Source organism: Thunnus albacares, chromosome 10, assembly GCF_914725855.1.
Source record: "Thunnus albacares chromosome 10, fThuAlb1.1, whole genome shotgun sequence".
Lineage (NCBI taxonomy): Eukaryota > Metazoa > Chordata > Actinopteri > Scombriformes > Scombridae > Thunnus > Thunnus albacares.
This window is the reverse complement of record NC_058115.1, coordinates 8882155-8908475: the sequence shown is the minus strand read 5'-3', so window position 1 is coordinate 8908475 and position 26321 is coordinate 8882155. Positions and strand designations below refer to the sequence as shown.

General features: G+C 39.7%; 2 protein-coding genes across 4 annotated transcripts in view; both read left to right on the top strand.

Moving 5' to 3' along the window:
- Positions 1–4575: 4575 nt before the first annotated feature.
- Positions 4576–10498, top strand: cab39l1 (calcium binding protein 39, like 1). 2 transcript variants are annotated; one of them, XR_006405416.1, is made up of 10 exons: positions 4576–5035; positions 5570–5717; positions 5820–5984; positions 6165–6283; positions 6961–7129; positions 7218–7277; positions 7361–7426; positions 7551–7694; positions 7917–8177; positions 8274–10498. XR_006405416.1 is itself a non-coding variant. In XM_044363983.1 (9 exons), the coding sequence occupies exons 2-9, from the start codon at positions 5601–5603 to the stop codon at positions 8106–8108; spliced, it is 1032 nt and encodes a 343-aa protein (XP_044219918.1). In that variant the 5' UTR covers positions 4576–5035; positions 5570–5600; the 3' UTR covers positions 8109–10498. The 2 variants fall into 2 exon arrangements, 1 of the variants encoding a protein (XP_044219918.1); XM_044363983.1 differs by having other exon boundaries at positions 7917–10498.
- A 6824-nt stretch (positions 10499–17322) lies between these two features.
- The window catches only part of gpc3 (glypican 3), a 113897-nt gene continuing 104898 nt past the window's right edge, over positions 17323–26321 (top strand). For both annotated transcript variants that reach the window (XM_044364523.1, XM_044364524.1), the window contains exons 1-2: positions 17323–17876; positions 25978–26139. In XM_044364523.1, the coding sequence (XP_044220458.1) occupies positions 17720–17876; positions 25978–26139 (319 nt within the window). In that variant the 5' untranslated portion in view covers positions 17323–17719. The remainder of the gene's footprint in view (positions 17877–25977; positions 26140–26321) is intronic.

Genomic DNA, 26321 nt, shown 5'->3' with positions numbered 1-26321 from the left:
AAAACAAATGCGTATGTTGCTTACTCAATAAAGTTGAGAGAAAAAGAAAGCGGCCCCGGAACTGACAGCTCACGAAACTCAGATCAAACAGTGCTGATCAAATATGAATCAAGATTCAGTTACTCAAATGTTTTCAGAAACATATTTTAGTGTGCTGTTTAGCTGTAATATGAGAAACTTTGTGACCCAGCCTCCATGTTTTAAAACAGATGCTGGAGGACACAGAGGGACTCACATGCACTCACATGCACGCGCGGCCGGACTGGCAATTGAAACAAAGAACAGAGGTTCGGATCACAACCATTGACTGTATATAAATATGAATGATGGATTTCCACTTACTACCACTATGCAAAAGTGAAGCCAAAATATCTCCTTCTCAGAGCTGCCATCTTGCTTGTGCAACATCATTTGGAGCCAGAGTCTGCGCAGTAGAGTCAGGCACACACAGATGATGGCCCACAGGACATGCCCCTTCAGTCGTCCTGCCGTCTGACGGAGGAGTGGCTATCAAAACTGTCAATCATGGTGTCACACCCCATTTTTATATCGTCAAATAACTAATTAAAAATAAACAAGAAAAATGAGCACTGAGGACAAACATCAATGTGATAAGAACAACCTGAAATGACAGAAACCATGATTGATTTTTGATTTTTTAGTTTGGCTCATGTCCCATACGCTAACATGGAAGGAGTGGGATTTATGACCTGTACTGCAGCCAGCCACCAGGGGGCAATCGAGATGTTTTGGCTTCACTTTTATGGAGCTGTCATGACATCCATATTTATGCCATTACTCCACAATATCTTTACATAGCAAATCGTTTTCTGACATCTAGTGGGGTTGAATGTCGTATATTGCCCCTTAATATTGCCCCAAACAAGACTAAGCAAAAACCTAGTATATGGTTGGACTGACCGTGTATGGTCAATGTGTGAAATTGTGGCCAATTTGTTACAGGAACAGTCAGTGGTAGAATCTATAATGTAAATTCCTGGATATTAAATGTTCATCTGCAATTTTCTGTCATGGTCCCAGTAATATTTGTTGTTAAAGTGTACTGAAGGAGCATATCACATGACATGGTTAAGCTACGTTTGAGTAAAAATAAAAAAAGTTATAAATGCAGTTGCCAGAACAATACTTTCAATTCATATCTTGAGACGTTTGATTTGAAAGAGAACTGATTTTAATTCCAATTATAAACTATTCTAATTATCTGTTAACTCCCCCTGCTCTTTCATCTTTTTCACTCTGCAGATGTCTCTCGTTTCTCACTCAGAATTGAGTGTTTTGTCAGAGTGATGTTATTTGGGATTTAACTCTACACTCTCATGCCTCTATGCGCCTTTTTCTCTGCCTCTTTCCCGGTTGATGATCATGGAGGCTGCACTGGAAATTGTAAATGAAAGTTTTGACAGCATTTTGGGTGCAAATTCAGGAGGTTTATCTCCACCCAATTACTGCAGTTATAGTCAAATCAAGCGCAACTGCAGAGCAGCTGCCCGACACTAAAACTGATGTAACCGTTACATAAGTTGCATGTTTTATCTTGTGTTTTAATGCTGTTGTCCATCGTTTGTGATGTGAAAACATCAGAAAAATAAAAAGCTTACTTCCAAACGCACCGTGGAGCAGGTTCAGCCAAAAAGCAAATATGACTTTAGGGAAGTGTTATGTTGCATGAATGCAGATTTGACAAACACTAGTTCTGTCATTTCTAATTACAATGAGGATTGTTGCAGGTAATTTGAGGTCTATTAGTCACAGAAGCTGCAGTGTATTTTATGTGGAATCGCTTAATGTTGTCATAAAATCCTAACAAGATAAAATTCATATGCAAAGGGAGCAGAGACATGGGTCCCATCTTGTTCACTGTGTGGCAAATTAGTATTTCATAATTGGATAACTTTTTACAAATGTTACACATTTGTTATAAGTGTTTCAAAATTGCCCCGCTGAGGTACAATATCGACTATTGCAGGCCCTGTATTATTACCTAATCTTGGGATCCTGACTTGGAGTGGCCCTTATGATTTTAGTTTGTTATGTGGTCATATGGTTCATATTCCTAAAAGAAAAAAAGTTGTCACAGTGGGGTGTATAATGAAGCCTCTATGTATAGTCTACTGCTTGAAAATGCACAATGCAGAGTGTTGAGATCAATAGGGACTGAGGTTAATCACAACAAGTTAATCTAGTTGTCGGCTTGACAGGTGTCAGAACGCACTGCAGCTCTGAGTTGATGAATAAGTCTTTATTAATGTGAAGAGCAAATAACAAAGGGTCTAAGGGTGCTTTCAACACCTTTATTGACAATTAGGGAACTGATTTAAAACCATTAGTGACAACAGTCTGAACAAGATATTTAAATCAGCTGTAAGCAGAATATTCAAAACCAGTGCAAAGTGTATTTACCAAAATGTTGTGATCAATGTAATCAAAAGCCATGGACTCAATGCTAATCAAATCTACAATGTCATCCCCAACAGCATGAGGCAGCAGTTATTACACTATGGCTAGGTCTAAACTGCTAAAATAAATGATCATCCTCCAGAAAGGCATAGTTTTGAGTTGTCTAGTGATTCTAGGATTTTAGACAAACAGGACATCTTAGATATAGTCTGAGTGTTGTTTACTGTCATCACCTTTGTGCAGTGGAACTACCTGAACTGCCGTTGCTTACTTGTGACACAGTTTCAGTCAAACTTGTAAAATGAGCTCCAAAAAGCTGGATATTATTTAAAAGTATGGCTGGTATTTAGAAACCATTTATATAAATAAGAACACACTGAGATACATTACATTCTATAATGAGCACAAACCTGATGTTTTTCACTAATGTTTTCAACATCTGTATTGATTTACTGTATGTTTGGAGAATGCTCAAGGGTGATTTCCACCCACAATGCCTGTCATGAACTGTTGTGGGGATCTGAAATAATATGGGCGTCATATTGGAGTCATAAGGACCAAAGAATGTTAAACATGTTTCATGCAGCATTTTGCACAAGTAGAGACTCAAAAGTTTGAATCAGAAGAGCAAATACATGGACCAGCCCAAGATTGTGTGATACCACTGTGATGAGTTTCAAACTGAGGGAAACAAACAGGATATTAATGAAGAGACAGCCTCGATAAGACAATGTGAAATGTTTTTAAGGTGGAAGCTTAAAACATGAGAGGAGGATCCTTGTGTTTTAGGCAAATAGAATTATAAAATATTTAGCGCTGTATTATTCACAGGTGCAAAGCAATTTCCGATTGGGTTATCTATCTATGAAGATTAGAGTTTAGAAACCAGGAAATTGCTTTTTTGTCATATCTGAAACTTGGAGGATTTTACAGCTTTAAAGAAGTTGCCAAAAAAAAAAAAAAAACATTTTAAAGAAATTATTGAGTGAATATTAGTGTATGATAGCATCATAGCTCAAGGATGTTGCTTTTGTTGGGGTTCTTTAGGGAATAGGAACTTGAGATGCTTAAACTGTGTGTTAAATAGATTCAAGATGTCTTATTGTCACATGCACAGCAACACAGCAGATGTCAAATTTGGCTTCCATTTAGAGTATATAATACAATGAGAGAGAAATATACAAATATTGCACATAAGTAGTAAATAGATAAATAAGTGTATTGTGATGGGTGATAAATATTATAAAATACTGTGTGTTTACATCAAATATATCCAACAATTATCCAAAGAACATGACTTATAGGTTTATTACATTATGAATATTCTTGTGACTTCTGTGAGGAGTTATGTTTTTTAATCCATCTACCAAAATATGTCGAACTGATGTTGAAGACTTGTGAAAATGTATTTCTCTTCTTGTTCCTTCAGTTGTATGTTTGAGCTTTACTGTGCAGAAAGATGTATGTACAGAGTTTGACACCAGAAGGCTGTTTTTACAGTCATCTGGTGAAAGTGAAAGTTTCTCTGTGCTCACTGAAAATGCGGTTAAAAAGGGGTGTGTCTACAAACATGATTTGTGACATCACAAACGGTTTGGAAACCTATCCTGGTCCAATATTCAACTTAGAAGTGTGATGTGGAAACTTGTAAGAAACCAGTATTTTTTTTAATGAACAGTATTTGCATATTCATTCATTCTGGATTTTTAATGAGGGAGAAGGAGTAGATGTCATTTTAAGGATTTTAACAAGATAATCAAACTTTTTTTGTGGAAAACCCATTTCAGACACAAATTATTATTCAAAGGAAAGTATGTTATATACATCTTACAACATGTCTGGAGGGGATCTTTAAGGAAAAATTCTTCTAATAGATATAATAATAATGTTATTAATGTTCTAATGTTAATAGTTATAGATACTCTGCTGTGCTTTAAAATGCCTCTTCATTCAAACTGCTTGTGATACTCAACGTTTCATTTACATAAGATGAAAAGAACTGACTCAAATCAGTCTGTTTCTAATCAAAAAGTCTTCGCCTCGTCTTTTCTCGAGAATTCAGGTGCACTTGATTACCATCACGGGGCGGTCCGGTTGTAGGGGCTTCCCGTGTAGTGTTTAATGTGTCCACCCACACGAAAAAATGCGAGCTGTGAAACATGCGCACCTTCAGCGGGGAGGGCGTTTCAACGTCGTCACTGTGGTTAAAGCTGACTGGCTAAAAGTAGTGACAGTCTTTTTGTAAAGCAAAACATACCCGCCCAGTGTCCCCGGGATGAGGAGAGGACGAGAGCTTCAGCAGAAGAGAACAGGGAAATGAAGTTGTCAGACTGGCCAGCCCAGCAACTCTCTCTTCACAACTAGGCAGCTAGCAAGTTAGGTGACAGACGGTCACGGGTGGAGAGATTTACATGAAACATCACAGCTATGAAGGTCGTCCGTTTGAGCAGTTTGTAGCTACAGTTAGTACGAGTTAGACAGCTACAGATCTCAGATAACGTTTCAGACATTTCAAAGTTAACCTGACAGTGGTGAAGCAAAGTGGAAACAACTCGCTAGCCTGCCAGCTAACCTTTAGCCACCGAACCTCCTTCAGCTTACAAACTCGGTTCAGTCGGTGAGTCTTGACAGCTTGAGCTGAATATTTCAGCAGTGTGTTGTGTGTGTTTTCTGCGGTGCTCGCTGCCGACGTACCGACGCTAGTGTTGCTTGTTTCTCGCTAACTTACAGCTAACTAGGTCACAAGCTAGCTGAACTTTGCTGTAGCTTTGACATTTTCAACGTCTTCTAACCTTGTTTCAGTACAAAGTTCACGTTTTATTTCACTGGGCTAATATTAACGAGGGGAAACTATAAACCCAATGCAAACTTAGCGTCTAAGTGTTATTTTAGCATTTAATGTTCCCTCATTATTTTTTAAAAACTAACTAGTGTAGGTTAACGTTAGCAACGTCAGCTAGCTGTGTTGTTATTGTGTTCAACACTGTTACTTAATAGTTCACTTTTGAGTGTCGACAGTATATGTGAACTAGCTGCAGCCTTGTTTTCTTCAGGTGTGAGTGTTTCAGCCATTTCCTGATGCACAAAGGTACAGGAAGTTGAAGTGCATTCAATGGCACATTATAATGAAACGGTGTTTTTATTTCTTCAGAGATTGGGCTTGGTTTACCCTCTTTTCAGCCATGCCTTTTCCTTTTGGGAAGTCTCAGAAGAGTCCAGCTGAAATAGTGAGGAGTTTGAAGGAGCATGTGGCTTATATGGAGAAGCTGGACGCTGGAGACAGCAAGAAGTGTGAAAAGGTCAGTGCTGGTGTTTCCTCTGCTCGTCTTTTATTTTAAAAGCTGCCTCTTTCTCTAAACATGATCTGATGGTCCTGCTTATCGTCTGTTTTTTCTGCCAAGGTTGCAGAGGAGGTGTCTAAAAATCTGGCTTCCCTGAAGGAGGTGCTTTGTGGAACAGGTGACAAGGAGCCTCAGACCGAGGCAGTGGCTCAGCTCGCACAAGAGCTGTACAACACCAACCTCCTCATTGCTCTCATTGCAAATTTGCAGAGGATTGATTTCGAGGTGGGGAAAATGTTCTTCTTCTGCAATGACTGTGTGTCTGTCAGAAGTATTGATTACTTTGTGCAGACAATGAATTAGTCAGTGGGCATGTGTATGCCTGATATGAACATCTTTGCCCAAAGCCAAAATGTCATTGCATATCATCAGCACTCAGTCAGATTTTTTTTTTTTTTTGCACAGGGGAAGAAGGATGTGGTTCATTTGTTCAGCAATATTGTGAGACGTCAGATTGGCACCAGAACACCCACGGTAGAATACATTTCTACTCACCCTGAGATCCTCTTCATGCTTCTAAAAGGGTAAGTCAATAGTTTCAGGCTTCAGGAACTGTAAGATATGAGTGCTTTTTCCCATTTACATGTTTTAAAGGCAGTCCACTCTTACGATACTCGTAAATTGTTGGAATTCACCTGACATTACGTAGAGTTATTCTGTAATTTTTTTGGTATAATCACTTTCCCCCAACATGCCTTGTGATTTTCTACATTACCCAGAATGTGTTTGAACAACTCCCAGAGAACGAGCATGAACTTGTTGCATTCATCTGTGGGTTACCGACACATGTACTGTAGATGAAGAGAGTGATAGCAGAGTGCTGGTTTTACAGCTCTCAGAAACTGAGTCATCCTGCTTACTCAAATAGCAACATGTCTAACTGCTGCACTGCATTATGGTCAACTGAGGCTGCTGTCAGTTGATCAAACGCTATCTTTTCCACCTGATTGATTTCTCCTGCTATGACTTTTGAACGTTGTGACTAAATGTCACAGCTATAAAAGAGATTTATTAGTTTGATTGTGAAAGATAGCCTGTTTGACGGCATTAAAAGTTTTTAAGGTGGATTTCCTTCAATGAATACATCATTATTTGCTGTTTTTAATTTGTGTTATGTAAGTTTTTTTTTTTAATTGACGTATGGTGACTCCTGATAATGCTAATGGATTGACCCAGACCTGACATGTATTAACCTGTACAGATATGAGAGTGCAGAAGTGGCTCTGAACTGTGGAATGATGCTGAGAGAGTGCCTGCGTCACGAGCCTTTGGCACGAACGGTGCTCTTCTCTGAAGAGTTGTACTGCTTTTTCCGTTACGTGGAGCTCTCAACCTTTGACATTGCCTCAGATGCTTTTGCCTCATTCAAGGTACATTCTTTCAATTTTCTTTGTGTTTCCAGCGTCACAGTACTAGCAATTTTAATCTGACATCCTGGTCTCTTCTGTTCCCTGTCAGGATCTCCTCACAAGACACAAGATTATGTGCGCAGATTTCCTGGAGAACAACTATGACAGGGTGAGCTTTCAGTTGTCATTCATGCTATTTAACAGAAAGCATGTTCATGCTTTATCTAACCTACTTTTAAAATGTTTTATCAGGTGTTTACAGAATACGAGAAGCTCCTGCATTCTGACAACTACGTCACCAAACGACAGTCTTTGAAGGTACTAGCTCCACCGCTCTGCCAAATCTACACACTTGAAACTACAAAGTCACTGTTTAAGTTTTATTTGAGCTACAGTTTAAATGTAGCTGATATGCTTGAGTTTATTATATATTATTTTTCAGCTCCTTGGGGAACTTCTCCTGGATAGACACAACTTCACTGTCATGACAAAGTACATCAGTCGGGCAGAGAACCTGAAGCTGATGATGAACTTGCTAAGAGACAACAGCCGAAACATCCAGTTTGAGGCGTTCCACGTCTTCAAGGTGTGCACTCGAGGACATTCAATTTTAAATCTACACAATATCTATGAAAGTGTCACTCTCTCTAACACAGGAAAATAATAGTAAAATAGTGAAAGTGATATTTAAATTTAAACACTGGCCTTTGGATGAACAAGCCGAAAAAAAAATCTAATCATTATTTGTATTTTTTTTGTTTTATAACCTTTGAATTGTCCGTTCTATGATGTGTCTCTGCTGTCACAGGTATTTGTCGCAAACCCCAACAAGACTCAGCCCGTGCTGGACATACTGCTGAAGAACCAGACCAAGCTAGTGGAGTTCCTGAGCCACTTCCAGACAGACAGATCTGAGGATGAGCAGTTCTGTGACGAGAAGAACTATCTGATTAAGCAGATCCGGGACCTGAAGAGGCCCACGGCACCGGAGGAAGCTTAAGGCATCAGGGTCGACTGCTCCGTCAGGTGGTAGATGTAGAGGTGGTAGCTGGAGCTGCAGAGGGCTAAAGTGAGAGTCTAAAAGTCATGCTTCATTAAGATTTAATATTAACTACAAAATATAGGAAAAAAAGTAAAGATTACTTCCTTCACTTTCTGTTTTTAGTGTGGATCTGGAGGTGATTTCCATCCAGAAACCTGAGTGGGCCAAGAACTGTTATATAAACCATAGTGCTTCTTTAGTGATCATGAAATGCATTTAGTCTGTTCTTGTAATGTTGGACCTTAAACTGTTACCCTTCCACATTGTTGCTGGCAGAGACCTTAGAATGACAGAAACTTCACCCCATTCACAGTCAACACAAGCTCTGAGGTGTTTTCCTGAAAGGGTTTTGTTTTTTTTTTTCAGAAACTTGTCTATATTTTAGAGATTGAAAAACCGGGGAGAAGAAAATATATTATTTTTCTAATGTGTCTTCATGGTAAACAGTAACTCCTTTCTCTGACCATTGCTTAGTCTAACTAATTGCATAGGTTTGGTTTATTGCCTTATTGTACGCTGGTCTGTTGTACAGGGATTTGAATGATCTTTAGAAATATGGCTTCGGCACAGTGACACATGAATCACATTGGCCAGGTCAGCACGTAGTAGTTTTTGGTGATTAATGTGTAGTTAGTAGGCCTTGGGTTGCGTGTGTGAGGTTACAGAGGTCAGAAATGATCCTGCAGTGCTGTACTCGCCAATGCATTAGCTGGCACAGGAAGAGAAAATCAAAACCATAGAGGAATCAATTTATTGTGCTGTGATTTTTAGGCTCAGCGAGGCTTACATGACTGAAATAGAAACGGGGCATCAGATAATGCTGCAGGGTACCTGCCATCCATTCACTGCTAACATGGACAGCTAGGATACACCAATTGATCTCACTGAGAGCACTCCATTTCACCCTCACATACTGAGCACAGATGGCGCTGATTCATTTAAAACAAATAGACTTAAACAATTAATTCATGGGTTGATGAACTATTTAATGTTTCTCCTTTTTAAAGCATAAGCACTGCTCAACAGAAGAAATAACATTGCAGTTTACTCCGAGGGGTTGCCCATGAAGATGCATCACAAGTATGTTATACTGACATCTATTATATTCATATCAGAGTTTTGTTATTTGATATGTTGAGGAAACTTATACTGAATTTCATTAGGGATTGCCTTTTGCTTGAATACATTTACTGATTTCCCTTTCATTTGACACATATTCAACATCTGCTTCATTTGATTTGGGACAGACTGTAGTTAACTATATCTGTCTAATCTTGTATAAACAATGTCTCTCATCCATATAGTTAAGCTTCTAACAAAAAGAAAAGACACTGGCAGATGCTTCAACAAATACGCATGATTAGAAAAGTCATATTTCTGTGTGACTTTGTTTTCTGATATGATTGTAATATTACATTTGAATCACTGTAACGTGCCTGTGATGGATCAGAAAGCACCTCCCATCAGATGTCACCAAAACTGTCAAAATACCAACACGCACTGTTAAAACAAGAAAGTTTTGGATGACGAGCACTGAATTTATTGAATTCCTCACATGCTTCACTGATATAGATTACTTCTAAAGGATTCTGTTGAATAATTGCCTTATTTCTGCCATTGTAAGTAAAATGGCACATTAGGGATTTCAAGATGTGTTTTCTGTGCACACAGTCTTCTAGTATATACCTCATGGGATTTGAGTTTGCAAATGCTGTGTTCTTTTTTTTTTCTTTTTTTTTTCCTTGACAAGATATTTTATTTGACATTTTAAATACACCACAGTGGTTTGTATGCATGCCTAAACTTGATGTATATGTTCAAACTTGAATAGGGACTGCAAACTGGTTTTCACAATGGAAAACTAGATTTTTAAACTTAAATATTTCATTGGGTGGTTCCACACAAATGTTAATTCATAATGAATTGCAGCGTGGTACCTCGTAATGAATGTTGCCTTATTTAAAGACATTTAATAGATCGTAATGATCATGTAAATTTCCAGACCTCTAAATTTGTTTTTGTTTTTTTTATAACCAAAGTCAATATGAAAAGGGGTAAAATGTACATTTCAAATCCCAAATGCATTGCAAGTTAATTTCTTCAGATCCACATCCAGTGTAGTGTAGGTCCGTCAACTGCATTACGCTCCAAATGTGATCTGTGAGTGTAAATAAAGTTTTAATAGAGATCAGTAGACGACACTCAGGATAGTGTTTTAGTTGTAGTTAACTGGCTTTTTAAAAAAATTACTTATAACTATTTGGTACACTGTTCCAAACAGTCCTGAGTTCAGTATCAGGCCTTTTAGGATCTATAAAATAATTTGGGGAAATCAGCTGATACAATATGCACAAATAGACTGAAGTCATGTCACCAGTTTATGAAAGGTTTGTCTGAAGGTGTGTTTGAGTTTCTTAAAATATCTGGACTTGTGTTCCATTTTTTTTTCCAAATCATTTGTGATATTAAATGTGAAACACAATTTTCTTAAATGATATTAATGCATTGGGCTTAAAGGACCAGTGTGTAGAATTTAGTGGCATCTAGTGGAACAGAATAATATTCATAAGTATGTTTTAATTAGTGTATAATCACCTGAAAATAAGAATCATTGTGTTTTCGTTACTTTAGAATGAGCCCTTTATATCTACAGAGGGAGCGGGTCCTCTTCCATGGAGGCCGCCATGTTGCACAGCCATGTTTCTACAGTAGCCCAGAACGGACAAACCAAACACTGGATCTAGAGAGGGACTTTCCCATTTTTCACGAGTTTTGCGACCACCGTAGGATCCCCCTCACACTTGGAAGGGGGAGGGGGGGAGGGGGGTATTCAGTTTGTCAGTTTGTTGCAATCTGCAACCTCACCACTAGATGCCACAAAATCTTACACACTGCACCTTTAACACACATACACATCAGTCATTATTAATGTTTCAATGGGCTCAAACAAATTTAAAGTCCCAGTGAAATGGAAGTTAGATCGTCTTAAGTTTCTGTACTGTGATGTATTTCCCAGTGAAATAGAATATTTGAGTGGTGTACAATTACAAGAGGGATTTAAGACAAATCCTTGGCATTTGATTGGACCGCTAAAAAGTGGGTGGGGCTTACAGAGTTAAGCGAGATATGGAGTTACAGAGGACTGTTTGCTCCACACACACCTCCCTCACCTGTTAGATCAGGAGGAGGATGAGGGAGAGATGAATGAATTAGACCTCAGCAGCCACATTGTTTTGGAAATGAAAACAAAGTTTTTGCATACTGATATCCAAACACATCTCTTCTATCTCTCTCCACATTGCTCTGTTAGCTACTACGACCCGCAAACGGTGAAGTGCGGTTTTATGTGACTGGTTACTCGCCCAAAGTCACATTTGATTGGATGAACTTTTGTAATGTAAAAATACTCTGATACTGATTTTTTTTTTTTAATATATATTTATCATATAACGAGATAAATGAACAATTAACCCAGGGACACAAGATTAAAACTGGGAAAATGTATTCTTCATTTCACTGGAACTTTAGCGTGAAACAGGCCTTTCCCTGTAATAATATTCTTTTGAAAGAAATACCCTGCAATATCACCAGATTGAATGTGTGACTATTCATCCAAACATGAGTCCAGTCATGACATGCACTTTGGGAAGGATCTGCTGTACACAGCTGTACCACCAGAGGGAGCTGTTGGCAACAATTGGCACCTTGTATTAGTTGTACAAACAAAGCATTTCATGTTTCTGTAACCCTACCTCTAATTATGACTATATAAATCACTGGCAATATTATGTAGACATCAACTCAAATTCCTTAAAATCAAGGCTATATATTTCCTGATTTAGAGTTTTCTGTTTTAAATATTTGTTGTGTTTTACTTTCTTTTTTTCTTTTTTTTTTTTTTACTCTCTCGCCTTCTTTCCCCCCCCCCTATCTTTTTCCACACTCTGGATATTTTCTTTATTTACCATGGGAGCAAATTATGTGTACATAACTTTATAAAGGACAAAAAGTGTGAAAGCATTCATGAAAATAAAACTTTATGGCAATTTATTTTTTGTGTGGTGTTAAGAAAATGATTTTAGAGAATTGGAAACAACCACCAGAAGAGATTATGGGGATAATGTTCAGTATCCTTAATTCTAAAATTTATTTATACTAACCTTTAAACATAACTTATTTTGAAAACTGTAATCTAGATCATGCAGGCTTAAAGTAATGCTTCAGTACATACACTTGTTGTATGTGCAGATCACTTCTGTTTGAAGACATTTTGAATTGAATATGTAGTGGTATCTATGCTTATTCATTAACCATGAATAGAAGCCATGTATGGCTGTTTTGTAAAATGTTGGGATATTGAGTCAAATAAATGCCTCACACAGCATCACCTTTGGTAGTATGGTAACAAATTGTCAATATTGCCTACTTATTTCTTATTATAAGCAACTTATTTGATTCAAATATGTGATCTGTAGTGTCAAGAAGATACTTGGATAACCTTCTTCTATTAAAATGCACCTTTATCTCCCTCTGGGAAAGTCAGTGACCATTTGCATCTGCTTCAACTTATTTATCCAGAGCTGCATATTAATATTGGCACAAATAACCCCTCCTCCCTCTCTTCCTCCTCCTCCCACCCTCCTCCTCCTCCTCCTGGTTGCAGCTCTGAGTGTGGAGCCGTTCAAAACACTGGGACACATTCCAGCCTACCAGGAGGTATCCAACATGAGGCCTGTTCAATAGGCTGGCAGGCTATTGTCTGTGTGGAGGTCAATTATAATTTGCGCAAACTTAAATCAACCAAAGAAACATCACCGTCGACTTCATGAGACCACGATTTAATTGATGTTAAAAGCAAAACGACCCTCTATCTTTGAAGTAACCCTAGATTTCTGCATTAAAACGCTCAAAAATGTTACAGACCATAATTAACCCTCTTCCTCTATCAGCGGCAGGCTTTATGAGATCAAACATAGGGTGAAATGTATTCAGCCAAAATGGGCAGATGCAATTTTTCTTCCCATGAACCCAATCCCAGCCTACAGAAGCAGAGCAAACGCAGTATGGGAAAGTAGGTTAAAGTTCAATCAGGGAAGAAGGCAAGTGAGGCAACGCTGCAGCCGGTTCCCACAGTGCAGGGAGTGCCAACCATGCTTTGACATGGCTCTGCACCTCTCAGCGTTGTTGGTTAGGATCACAGTTAAATACACTGTTGCAAAAACACAAAGTTACTGTGTGATATTTGTGTGCACATGAGGCGGGATTGTGGAGGGGACGTGCTCCTGCAGACAGAGCAGAAGGCTATGTGGGGGCAGGGTTTACAGGGGTTACAGGTCACAAGCCTCCTGGGTTTCTTTGACCAGCACGGTGCTGAATGGAGGAGCGAGATGGGTTATGAAAACTACTCGCAATTTTCTCTGCAAACTCCGAGTTTGCAGGAAAACTTTGCAGGGCCGCTGCTACAGAAGAGAGGTTTACAAATGTTGCGCCAAAAAAAAGGAAAAAAAAAAAAAAAAGGCGGCGTGTAGCGTGTTTGTGTGAGGATTTGAGGACGACATCCGCAAAGACTGCGTCGCCTAGCTGCGCTCCTCTCCCCACCCCCACAAAGAGAAAAACAACAAAAAAGATGCTCTCACAATTTCATGCATGACAAAACTTTTTGTTTGTGCGAAAGGGTGGCAAAGAGGGCTGCAGAGGACGCAACATCTGCGAGGTAAGGTACGTATAGCAATACTGGAGTTTTCTGCATGATGGGGAGCAGAGTAGTGGAGGGATTAGTTCACATGCACCAGCAACATCCGAAGGTAGGTTATCTGCAGCTTTTCCTCCTTACTCCATTGTCCACTAAAGAAAGTGTTGTATAAATGCAGAGATTTAGAGGTGTTTCTTTAAAAAAAAAAATCTCATAAGCAGAAAAGTGTTGTGACTTCATTGCACTTTATTGGATTTATGGTTCATTTGGCAGCATGTTGAACATGGCTGGTGCAACGATCTTTATGTCATAAATGTGTTTGATGATAATTGATACCTGGGAGAGTCATATATTTTGTATTTCAGGAGCGACAATAGCTTTTTAAAACTTGATTTGTTGAGATCTTTGTTGGCACATTAAACTCAACACAAGGCTCCACTTAAATAGTTTGTAAAGAGTGAATAATTCAGCTACTCACTGCGTGTCTATCTGGGAGTGTGTCTGTGTGTGTGTTTGTGTGTGTGGGTGCGTGTGTGTGTGTTAGTTACGTAATTGAATAAAAGCGGATGTGATTGTCATTGAGACCCATTTTTTAATTAACGGGAGTGGACGCGCTCATCACAAGGCGCTGCTGTTGGCGCCACTTTATCAAAGCTGGACACAGAGACTTGGACCGCATTCATCAACCTGTTTATACCTCTGCTGCTGAGCTCTGTAAAGTTGTGGTAGAGACATAATAACCGACAAGAAAAAAAAAATCTGATGAACTGTTTTTGCACTTTTTTTTTCTTCTTCAAACTGGACCCTTTAAGTTTAAACTCCCCCCTCATGGTGTGCTTTACATCATTGTGTTCAACCTTAACAGTGAATGAAACCTTTTGCACATTGGAGGAAGTCAACAGGCACAGAACTGAAAATACATGTATTGAGTAATGCAAATAATCAGCACTGTAATAAGAAAAACAATAGCATTATCTTAAAGACTAATTGGTCACAATTTTTCAATTAAACTGATGTAATGGTTGGATTGAATACAATTTCTGAAGTAGCCTATTGTAGACTATAAGTACAGTTTTAGTTCTCCTGCTAGTAATTTACTTGAATATTTCCATTTTATCTTCTTTACTGCATTTTAAAGGGACATATTGTACATTTTCTCTCTACATTTATTTCACAGCGATAGTTACTTTGAAGATAAAGATTTTACCCATATGCTTAAAGATTCAACTACTTAATATATAGTTATACATAAAAAGTAGCTAAAATGAGCACCACCCGCCAGCTGCAACAATGCTGCTTATGCGTGTTAATGCACCAATAATAATAGCAATATATATACATAGTATTATGGCACTGTAGAGGACCATTCTTTATAGTAAGAACTTTATTTACTTTATTATTTATTTGAATACTGTATATATTTTTGGTGATGATACTTTGAGTTAAGTAACTATGTGAATGCAGGGCTTTTACATGTAGCTTAATGGAGTGTTTTTTATATTGTGGTATTGCTACTTTAACTTAAGGATCTGAGTAGTGATTGTTGAAAAATCCATCTCCAGTCAGGCAGCAAGAACTTCAACAAAAATCATTCTGCTTTCAGAAGTGTTTTTTTTTTTGTTGTTGTTTCTTTTTACATATTATTAACAAGATCCTATCTTAGTGTTTTGTGCTCAGATTTGAATTTTAAAGGTTTGTCATCCTTGAGAATCTGTAACTGGAAGTTTTGCTTGGTTATTACATCCCTAACTGTGTAGTTTTAATGCATTTATGTTCATTTAACACATCTGTTGATTTTGTTCTTCTTCAGATCCACATTGGAAGTGTCTTGCCTGAACCACGAAGTGATCTGGTACATCAATCCCCTCCAACCTCTCAAGCCTCTGCTGACCTTAAGGTCCTCCAGCTAAGGTGCATCTAGTGTAGTTAGTGAAGTAGTTCAGTATCTACTGCCCTAGTTGCTCCTTCTGGCTGGAGGGCTTGTTCTTTTTCAGGGTCAGAAATGTTTTTTGCTGCAATCTACTTTATCTCTTGTGTCTTTTTAAGTGTTTTTCCTGTTACTGAGAGCCAGCGTATTGTAGCTTTGTTGCAGTCATTATACAAAACATATTCTTAAAATCTTAAAAACAAGAAAAATCTTAAGAGGCTTGAACCAGCAAATGTTTGGTATTTTTCCTTCATAAATGAATATATAATTTGGTTTTATTGATTTTTATTTAAAAAATAATCAATTGTTTCTGCAGGTCTTGCAAGTGCAACATATTACAACATGTGATCGTTCAAAATTAAAGGGTCAAACCTCTTTCGTGACTCATGATTTTCTGTCTCATGTTGTCGACTTGGCAGTTCCAAAGTGCTCACAGTGCAGGTAGTACACTCTGATCTACTGCAGTTTGTGCACTTCAGGTACTGCCGGTCACCTTCCTTCACACGTCAGCCTGTTGATGGTGGAGCTCATGTGGGTTGACAGCGAGTTTTGTTGGTTTGCTCTCAGCTTCTTCCAGTCTGTGCTGTGCAAATCCATGCAAAGCTCTTTGTTTCTCAGACACACACCCAAAGAAAGAGAAGTGGTTTTGTTTCCTGTTGTTCCAAGCTTTGATGAACACTTGAAAGAGTTTAAAAAATCGTATTCACCGCGGGCACAAGAGAGCAGCTGTTGTTTTTTCCCCCTCCTGTTGCAGCCATTTTAGACTATAAAGCCATCTTTACATCAAGTTTCCTTCACACTGCTGTTTGTCTTGCTGTTTTCGGGTGGATGACTTCGCAATTTCAACACTTGACGGAATGAAAGAAATTGCACAGTATCCATCTGCAATCCGCCAGATGTTGTGAACAGCTACACATTTGTCAGCTTCTACTAATTAGCATAAAAACATTTTAAAGAAACTACCGCAAGAGAATTTCTCCAACTGCAGACAGGGTGAGATTTAAAAAAAAAAAAAAAAAAAAAAAAAAGTTGACACGCAGACTGAACACTAGATGGCATCATTTCAACTTTATTGGCTCTGTCCAGCCGAGAGGAGGTGAAGTAAGTGTCCACTCAAGATGGGATTTAGATAAAGAAGTAATCATTGTGGAAATAAAATACTGTTAAATAAAGCCACCGAACTGTGGTTTGAACAATTTAATGAGACTCTTTTGCCTGGTTTGTGCACATTTTGTGAGTCAAGAGGGATTTTGAGATTGTTCCATTTGTTTTCTGTCTGTAAACTTACAGTTGAATAATAAAAGCTTATTTTCCAAATAATATACGCTTTTGTGTCATTTTCATTGTAATATATGTGCATCTCCTGTCCACATTATGCGCCTGTGTTGCATGAATAGTAAACTGCACAGGTCCTGTGCCCTAAATGCATCCTATAAAATACAATGCCATTCATCTAACACGACAACAGCTCGTGCACCGCATTAATCCACTCCCGATGTCTCCAGTCCTGCAGCCTCATAGGACCAATGTATCAGTTCAGATCTCTACTTTTAGGCTGCATGAGAGGGGAGATAGCTCGCTATACGCGCAGGTTCACGCGGTGGCGCGCGTTTTGGGGGAGCGCGCACATCTATCCGGGGCTCGTTCATCTGTGCAGCGAGCTGAGAGTCAGTGCCGCAAGTGAAGAGGGACTCATAAGTTATCAGCATCGGAGTAGATTCACCAAGAGGCTCAACCGAGCTGCTTTTCCGGGCGGACGGGCCGTTGAGCCAACTCTGGTCGCGCGCGGAGGAAAGGAAAGCGGAAGGATGCTGATCCGGGCAGAGTCAGGAGCCGCAGCCTCACCTCATCAGCGCCAACACGGGATCCTCTTGTAACTTTTAATGTGTTGAAGTTTATCTCAGCTGTTTATCTAGCTTGTTCTCTTCTGTCCGGTGCCACTCGCCTGCCATGGTTGGTTTATCAGCCCACAGCGCGCTCTTTCTGTGCGCCTTCCTCCAGCTGTTCTCCCTGCCCGGCGGACAGGTGCCAAACTGCCAGGAGGTGCGCACAGTGTTTCAGTCTCTGCACCCGGGCTCCAAGTGGGTCCCCGAAACTCCGGTGTCAGGTAACTGCCATCAACCTAAAGCTTATACATATAGATCTTTACGCACATGATGTCTGGTCACTGCATCCTTAGATTGTCTGCACTTCTTTTTTACTGAAGGTTAGAATAGCTTTGTACAATTTTACCACAGACTGAGAACACTTCAACTCAGTTCCACTCCTCAGTTTCAGCGGGCATCACCATTACAACAGCTCTCTAACCACTATCGAGCTTTTCTCGCATTTCATGGCTGCTGACCTCTTCAGTATCAGCAGTAAGAGCCAACCCACACACACTCTCCAGCCCTCTGGCTCAACATTTACCAACCTGCTCTGGACAAAAATAAAAAATCAATCGCTTCATATTAAGCATCTTGTTAAACATGCAGGTTGACTTATATAAACCACCCTTAAATATCAAGCTTTAAAAAATTGATTCCTTCTGGTATTGATCCAAACATGGAGCCAAGTGAACCTTTCCTAAAGCCCAACTTTGATTTGGTCAGTACTTTTAAAGATGGGAGGCAGATACAGGCATCTTTGTGCAGGTATTTGTTGTGTGGGTTTGAATCTTCTCCCAAGTTTGAGGTTTGTTCAATAGAAAGATCAGCACTCTTCTTTTATGAGAGATGTGATTTACAGTCTTGTTCAGCCTTGACTCTTGGCAGCATTTCCTCTGCCACATTGTCCCAGAATATAGATTAGTGGTGAGTACCCTGAAGACAGTTCTGTAAAAGATGCAATCATCCAAACAGGATCATTATTGCTCCCTGGAGTTCAAATGTCACTCGGATGAAAGGAAGGAAAATATCTCGACAAACTTGAGGACTTTTGAGACTTGAGAAAAAATACCACACTGAGCCAACGGTGAAATAATTCAAGGCTTGTGCGATGGAGTAACAACATCATCCTGTTTAGCAAAACGCAGCATGTTGATGTGCTGCTGGAGCCTGTTGCATGCATTCTGATTCAGTATGTAAATGGATATCTCTCTCATGTGGCTGAATCACAGCCAGCTGCAAATGTTAATTGGTTATTTTAGTGTCATGTCAGCATGGGGGAAGTGCTCCAGGTTAAGTTAACTGTTTTTTCTCTCCGTTCCCAGCGTGCCTTCCTCTCCACACCTCCCTCCCACCTGGTTCCGATCAGTTTACCAGCAAAATAATGCTAAATGTTCTGTGAGCATGAAAGAGTGTGACGAATCCGAAAATGCTCCAAATCAAACAGCAGGAAAGATGTGCCACGCACTTTGAAGCATATTTTGTCATGCTCCCTCTACTTCGTATTAATCTCCCATCTGTGGATGCATGTGGCTCCCTACGTTTCTCCATACATCCATCTTTAATCGCACAACCTCCACCTGGGCCATCAAGCATTTTATCCGCCAGCCAAAGGGGGGAATCATCCGAGAAGGCCAAGAGAAATATTTAGCCTTCTCAAGTCTCAGATCTGTCTTCATGGAGGAGTCTGTCTGAGCTGGATGCCACGCACACCGGGCAGTTCAAAATCATTACTTACACAGGAAATCAATTCACCAGTCAGCCAGAGCACAATACATCTTAGCCAGTTAAGAGATATTTAGATATACATGTTCCCATAGTACCCATGGCTCCCCTGCTGCAGACTAATTGCTGGTTTTATTAAGTGTCCTGGTTGTACAGTGAGTGACTGATGACAAAGTGCCAAATTCATACATGTAAAGTAAATATTGATTTCTTGATTAGAGGAACTGTAGAACAAACACAAACCTGAATCTTGTGATTGGGGTCCTGGAGACCTCAGGCTCTTTAACAGCTCAAAAAAACCATGCTCAACATTGTTCTCTCACTTTGATATTTCATGTCTTATTCTAGTTTGAAGAGAAAATCTTATACACATGACTGATTATGTGTAAACGCTGCCAGAGAAAATAATGCATTACTCAGTCTGGGGTTAAACACAGAGGATTTCCATCTTCTAAAGGTCTGTGATTGATGTTAACAATACTTTTTACGCAGCACTACCTCTCCTAAATCTTAATTAAGGCGATAGATTTCTGTTGTTGGAGTTTTCTAACAGTTTGTTAAAAAGAAGACCAAATACTGTACACTTTTTGCCTGTGAATGACTTTTTGGCAAACAAAAGGAACATAATTGCTCATGTATAGCTCATATGACTTATAAAACATCAAATATCTGCTTATTTGATGTGATACAACAAAGCTTTATGGTCGTTTCCATATTTTGTCACAATCATCAAATGTGAAAACCCAGTTAGTGGCAAAGGGAAGTGTCGCGGCTTCAATTCTTCTCAACATATTGTGGTTTAATAAGATCATAAGAGAAGACAAAAATATATTTTTGCAATTATTATTACAGACACAGCAGTGGGGTGTAAGGAAACCCAAACCTCAAAGGAAGTAAACATCAAAACATGAGGGTTAACATAAGATTACGAATTGGATCAACCAACATAAACCTCTTTTATTACTCACCCCATGGTGACTAGGGAGTAAAATAACGCAGAAATGAAAGAAATTCTGATTTTCAGTCGTCTTTCTGAACCCTCTCAATCACAGGGGATCTCAGGACCCGACTTCATCGTAGTAAAATATAATGGGATGTGAATTCAGGACTCAGAGGCAAAACAAAATAAGTGAGAAATGGAATGCAGATGGAAGACAGCTTTAATTGTAAAATAATTTAACAGTGTTAGGATTTGCAGAGAGAAAGACTTAAAAAAAAAAAAAAAAAAAAGATCCCCAAATCACCTCGGCTAATGGAGGCTTGCAGTAAGGATGTCACATGGCCTTGGCTGTGCTGCAAGAGGTCTTTCAAACACTAAATTACTGAAGCCTTTTCACTCTGACAGCAGTATTTTTGTAACAATAAGGTGAGAATCCAAAGAGCAGTGATTCTAACCTTGTAAAATGTGATGATTCTTTTGATAGAATGGTGGTTGCTAACCTTGTATTCCATGGATCATTTTCAGAGGTAACATAGTTCTGTAAATCACAAGAAAATACGCAAAGATTAGAAGAAAGTAGCACAAATATGTCTTTTCTGCTTCCTCATTCTGTCAATCATCTTCCAACCCTTCAGATATTCTTGTGCGACTCTTGCGACCCCTAAACTCTAGCAGTTTGGGAACCGCTAGAAAAATGCAATATTGATTGTTTTTCAGTGTGTGTGCATAAATACTGTAGTTGCATTACCAAACATTACATCATCAAGAAACAATCACTTTTTCTGCTTACACTCTAACATATTCAACATCTGTTGGGGATTTTTCTGTGCGGATCCAGATATTCACATACTGGAGAAAAAGGAAGAGTAGCTACTGCAAAAAAATGTTTATTTCATTATTCTCAAAAGCATGTAAAGTCATATGCTAGTTCTAAATAAATGATATTCAGCTTTTTTTAAATGGAAAAATGTGCTTCCATTATTAAAAATATAGCCCATATTAAACTTTGCAGGCATGTTTCCAGTATTTGTGATAACACTGACACTTCTATAAAAATTTCAAAAGTAATATCCTGAATGAGACAGAGTTATGATGCAAGGCTTGTACTTCAGGAAGGATTTCCAAAAATCGCAGCTCTTCCTCTTTTGTCTTAATGAGCTGACTGTTTTGGGTTTTTTTTTTTTTTTTACGTTTTCCGAAAGCATAAAATATGCAGTCACTTTTCATGTATTTAGTGCATTTTTTGTCCAGTGTTACTTTGATTGTGCCTCATCTATAATATATCCTTGTCACTAATTTATACAGAATAAGTTGGAGGTTTTCAGTCACAGTTAAATCATCTGTAATTGTTCAGAACTTTGTGCTTGCATAAAAATTTGGCAAGTAAACGCGGAACAGAGGGCTTGTCATGCCCCCTAATGTAACACCAGCTCCTCACTCAGCCAGAGAGCAGATGAAAGATTGATGAAATTCAGTGTTGAGGGTGGCTCACTGTGATTTGACTGAGGGAAGAATCACTTTCTGTATTGATATGGTGCATTGTGTGTGTGTGTGTGTGTGTGTGTGTGTGTGTGTGTGTGTGTGTGTGTGTGTGTGTGTGTGGTGGGGGGGCTGATTCAGAGAGATGTCCGCAGGAAGGCAGAGCAGAATTCTAATAATGCTGCATGTGGTGCCAGGGGGCAAAACACCGAGAAGCAAAGTTTTTCTTTCCACCAACATGATTCAAAAAGAGATACAACATTACAGCGAAGACATGAAAAAAAAACAAAACAACAACTGTGTTGTGGGAGTAGCTACCACTCATGTTTGTTCTGGCGTTTGCTGTGGGTGGTTGTAGCGTCTGAAGGTGAAATGGAGGCTGGGTGTCACTTCGCTTCATCGTGTCATCATATATGTGCAAGAGGGCATGTGAGGAGCACGGAGCACTTACCCCGGGACATGAGCGTTAGAGCGACTCCATCAGTGTCAGCAGCGGTTTGAGTGGAGGACGTGGTGGATCTCTGGCAACAGCAGCTGACCTGATTCATGAGAGCAGCATCAGATTCTCACTAAATGGAAGAGTAATACTAGTTTGCTGGAGGCTCAGCTGACAGCTGCCACTTATTTCAACAGAAAATCCCCAACAGTGGTCCTGCATAGGAGGAGGTTATGTTTCCCTTTTTTTGGCTCTGAGCTGAAACAATTATAGCTTCGTGTTGTGTGATATTGCTTTGCAGGATGCCAAAATGAAGGTCCAAAGGATGCGTACCTCTCTGTAATTAGCTGCAGGGTCAGCTCGTCAGGGCAACATGGAGTCTAGGCTAATTGTTTATCATGAAAAAATGAACAACAAAGAACAAACGTCCCTGCTGTTTAAATACCACTGGACACAGCTAATAGGTGGATCAGTCTGACCCAAAGCGAGAGAGGTCTCTCTGTCTAATTAAACACTGATTTGTTTATTCGGTTTTTCTTTTTTAATGAAGCGCATTTGTGTTTGCTGCCTCATTGTTTTGTGTACACTTTTTTAAAAACACAGAAAGCGGGCTCTTTCACATTCATGCTTCCAGCTTTCAAATTATTGCTTCATCAAACGACTTAAAGTAGAGCAGTGAGCAAAGCACTAAAAATACTTAAAACAATTGTAATCCCCAGTAGCTAATGATATTACCATTCCTTAGGTTGGTTGTAAATTACGCTATCTTCATTTCATTTATGCGTATTGTCTTTGCAAAGTGACATTGGCTTATTTTGCCCTGGAGAGGAAGCCATGGATTCCCACATGCTTCCACCTAACACTGGTAGATCATGTATAATTTATACTCATAATGAACAGCTTTTAACATATTCTATATCTTAATACAACTTGTTTTTCCCCCATGGTCTCCGTCATTAAACTTGCATAGTGATAGCTTTCTAATTGGTGCTGGGAAACTAAGAGACACACTGTATTTGTGGCTACCCCGGTTCCCCTCGGCTTGCAGTCCACAAGCTTGTTAGAGATGCGAGGAGAGGGACTCCTCTCATCTGTGTGTACACAGGACTGTTTGAGCCCCAGCTGGAGTTCTCATCCATGGCATTTCTAGAAAAACTTTCTGTCATGTGACCGTGTGAGGATTCTCAGATAAAGCAGCAACAAACTGAAGGCCGGTCAATGCCTTTTTAAAGAGGCATTCAAAGACCTTGACGCTCATGACAACGGCAACTGTTCTGCATGTTGAATTGTCTGGCCCGCCATTTCAGTGTATTGATTGAGAGCACGTAACAATTTTAAAGGTGTCACCTTGAACTGAGATTGTATGTTGGGGAAATTTACATCTAAATTGCTACTTGCCCACACCTTGTCTGTCTTCATTTTGTTTGAGCGAATTGGCCATCAGGACACAAAAATCAGCTAATTAACCAATAACAGACTGATAGAAAAGGGCTCTGGGCGCTCAAGGTAGGTGAAGTGAAACAGGCGCAGAACAAAACTGTGCAGGGATGACAAGGAATTCAAAAAAAAAATGGGGGAGGAGGAAGAGAGCTGAGCTTAAAGCAAAGAGGAGAAGCAGGAAGCTTATTCCCAAGTGATCTGTCAGTCAGAAAGAAGGCTTTATTTAGACGGTGTGATTTTATTATTTGCGAAGCTCTACGGGGAATCATTTTCCTGCCGAATCTTTCCCTTATTCCCCACCACTGTGGAACTTGTGTAATGAAACACATTTATCATCTGCAAAACGACACACGTGCAGATGAAACTGTCTGTTTTGTCGGAGGTAATTGCTAAATCCCTGTCTCTTTCTCCACCGGGTGCGCTCACCGCACCTTTGGTGCTATTGACAGCTTAATAATTTTGCCCCTGCAGTCTGAAATTAACTTGATCTTATCTGTCAGGAGTCCTTTGTCGGTATTGATTTAAGATATTAAGCCTGTCAGTATGCATACAAAAGGTGCAGTGTGACAGATTTATTGGCTGTTTCACTCATTAGACTGTGCACCTGATGGGAGTCAGGAGTGAGCTTGGAGTTAGCTGAAGCAGCTCCCTGTGTGACTCCCCGCGACTTGTTAATTATCAAGACTGTCACTCTGTTGCGTCTCCCGCTAGTTTAACTTCCCCTCAGTGCTTGCTGTTTCATTGTCACAATCTGAGCTCTGTTTCTGAGGATCTATTGTTTGAAGATCTCAAAGAGACAAAGCCTCAGACCAATAGATATTCACTTTTCATATTAAGATAAACCCTCTGTCTCGACAAAAGCCTTTCCGCTGTCTTTTGACACGCTTGTTATCGAGACTTTTCTGATATATGTATATGTATATATTTATATATATACATTCACAATCCGAGCCCTCCTTCCAAATTAATCTCTCCGCTTCTGTCTCTTTATCCTCTGCACCCCCGAGCAGCAGCAGCTGAAGCTGGCAGACTCCCCTGACATTTGTTTACCACGCCATCAATCAGGCCCTTGTCACTGACGCTTCTTAGGCAGCAGATCCTGCAGACAACTCCTCGACACAGTTTGGCACGTTACGGCTGCAGCCTCCACTGAAGCTTTCGACATCCACACGGGACAGACAGAGAAGGAGCACAAAGGAGAGGGATTTTCACAGGAACTCCTCTTTGTATTTAAATATCACATTCTTGTGCCCTATTTATGTCTATGATGTCTGTGTAGCTGGAAATTTATGGCTCGTGTATAGAAGGTGTATTTTCCACTAGACTTCTTTTACTGTTGAGGTGTTTTGACACAGAAATGTGTGTTCTTTATTATTTAAGGGTGGCATTGTGTACACACCGCATTCGTTTGACCCACAGTATAATCTCTTTTTCAAGCTTTACCATGATATTGTGCTAGTAAAGGCATGTTCACATAATAAGACATGAAAACATGGCTTTTTTTGAGAGTTGTCCTTCGCCGCATCATCACACAAACCTGCAGTTTATTCACCATCGCTGTGGCAGCAGCTGAGGCACCTACACTATCCTTGATCAGACTAAATTCAAACCGCGTAGTCTTTATCTCCCTCCTTCTTTCAAATTGAATTAATTTCTTCAGGGTGTTTTTTCTTTGATCTGGTCGTGTACGGCTACATCGCCCCAATGAAACATCCTTGTCACCCCAGTTTAGCTTTCATTGGCTTACATCTGCACCTTTCAAAAAGTGCTCTGGGAATCCAATTATTTCTCATGTATGTGTAAACAACCTTTAGTGTCAGTGGCCAGGTGCAGAAATGTTCTTTCATTGCCTCCAATCTTACTTGTGGCTGTTTTGTTTAATGTCATACAAAGTGAGAACATGCTGGAACCTGGGTTTGTTTGTCTGTACACTGCTCTGCTCCCGGCTCTCATCTTTGTGCCTAAAGAAATACTTTTTAAAAATTTTTATCCTCAGTGTGAAAAGTGTAGCCTCGAGTGGGAAGAACGTTTCTGTTGACCAAATTGATCTCTGAGGGAAACAACATATCGCTTGAATCTGTATCAAAGTGACGCTTTTTTTTAGCTGCAACCCTGCTAAATAACACTGCCTACATAATAATCATAAGCTCATTAAGGCTGCAGAATCTGCTGTGGATGGTGTTCCCTGTGTGTTTAGCATGCAGAGGATGTTTCTGAATCTTTTGTGGGGATGTGTGAAGGAGCAGGCTTTAGTTTGGAAAATTAAACATCAGTGGCTCTGCTCATCCACACTCCTGTCCTGTCTCTGTTGATTTCCTGCCAGGTGCGGATCTGCAGGTTTGCCAAACCAAAGGCCCGAGCTGCTGTTCCAAGAAGATGGAGGAGCGGTATCAGGTAGCCGCACGCAGCAACATGGAGTCTGGTCTGCAGGTTGTCAGTGGTCAACTCAAGCGTCTCATCATCCAGAACGCCGCCATATTCCAAGGTAAGCAGTAGAGTTTGTCCAAACCTGCATCAAACAGATGTTTTCTTCTTAAAACAACATCATAGTTATCCTGAGATTTTGGCGCAGTGCAGTGATGACTGAAAAATGCCAGTCAGCAATGGTCCAGAAAACCACTGACAGATGAGAGAGGTCACAGGAGGCTGATTGGTAGGACTGGTTCA

Bases quoted from the DNA above. Each gene is read 5' to 3' on its own strand.
- cab39l1 (XM_044363983.1), top strand. From the start codon at position 5,601: ATGCCTTTTCCTTTTGGGAAGTCTCAGAAGAGTCCAGCTGAAATAGTG. The intron at 6,284-6,960 runs GTAAGTCAATAG...TAACCTGTACAG, and splicing joins CTCTTCATGCTTCTAAAAGG to ATATGAGAGTGCAGAAGTGG. The intron at 7,695-7,916 runs GTGTGCACTCGA...CTGCTGTCACAG, and splicing joins AGGCGTTCCACGTCTTCAAG to GTATTTGTCGCAAACCCCAA.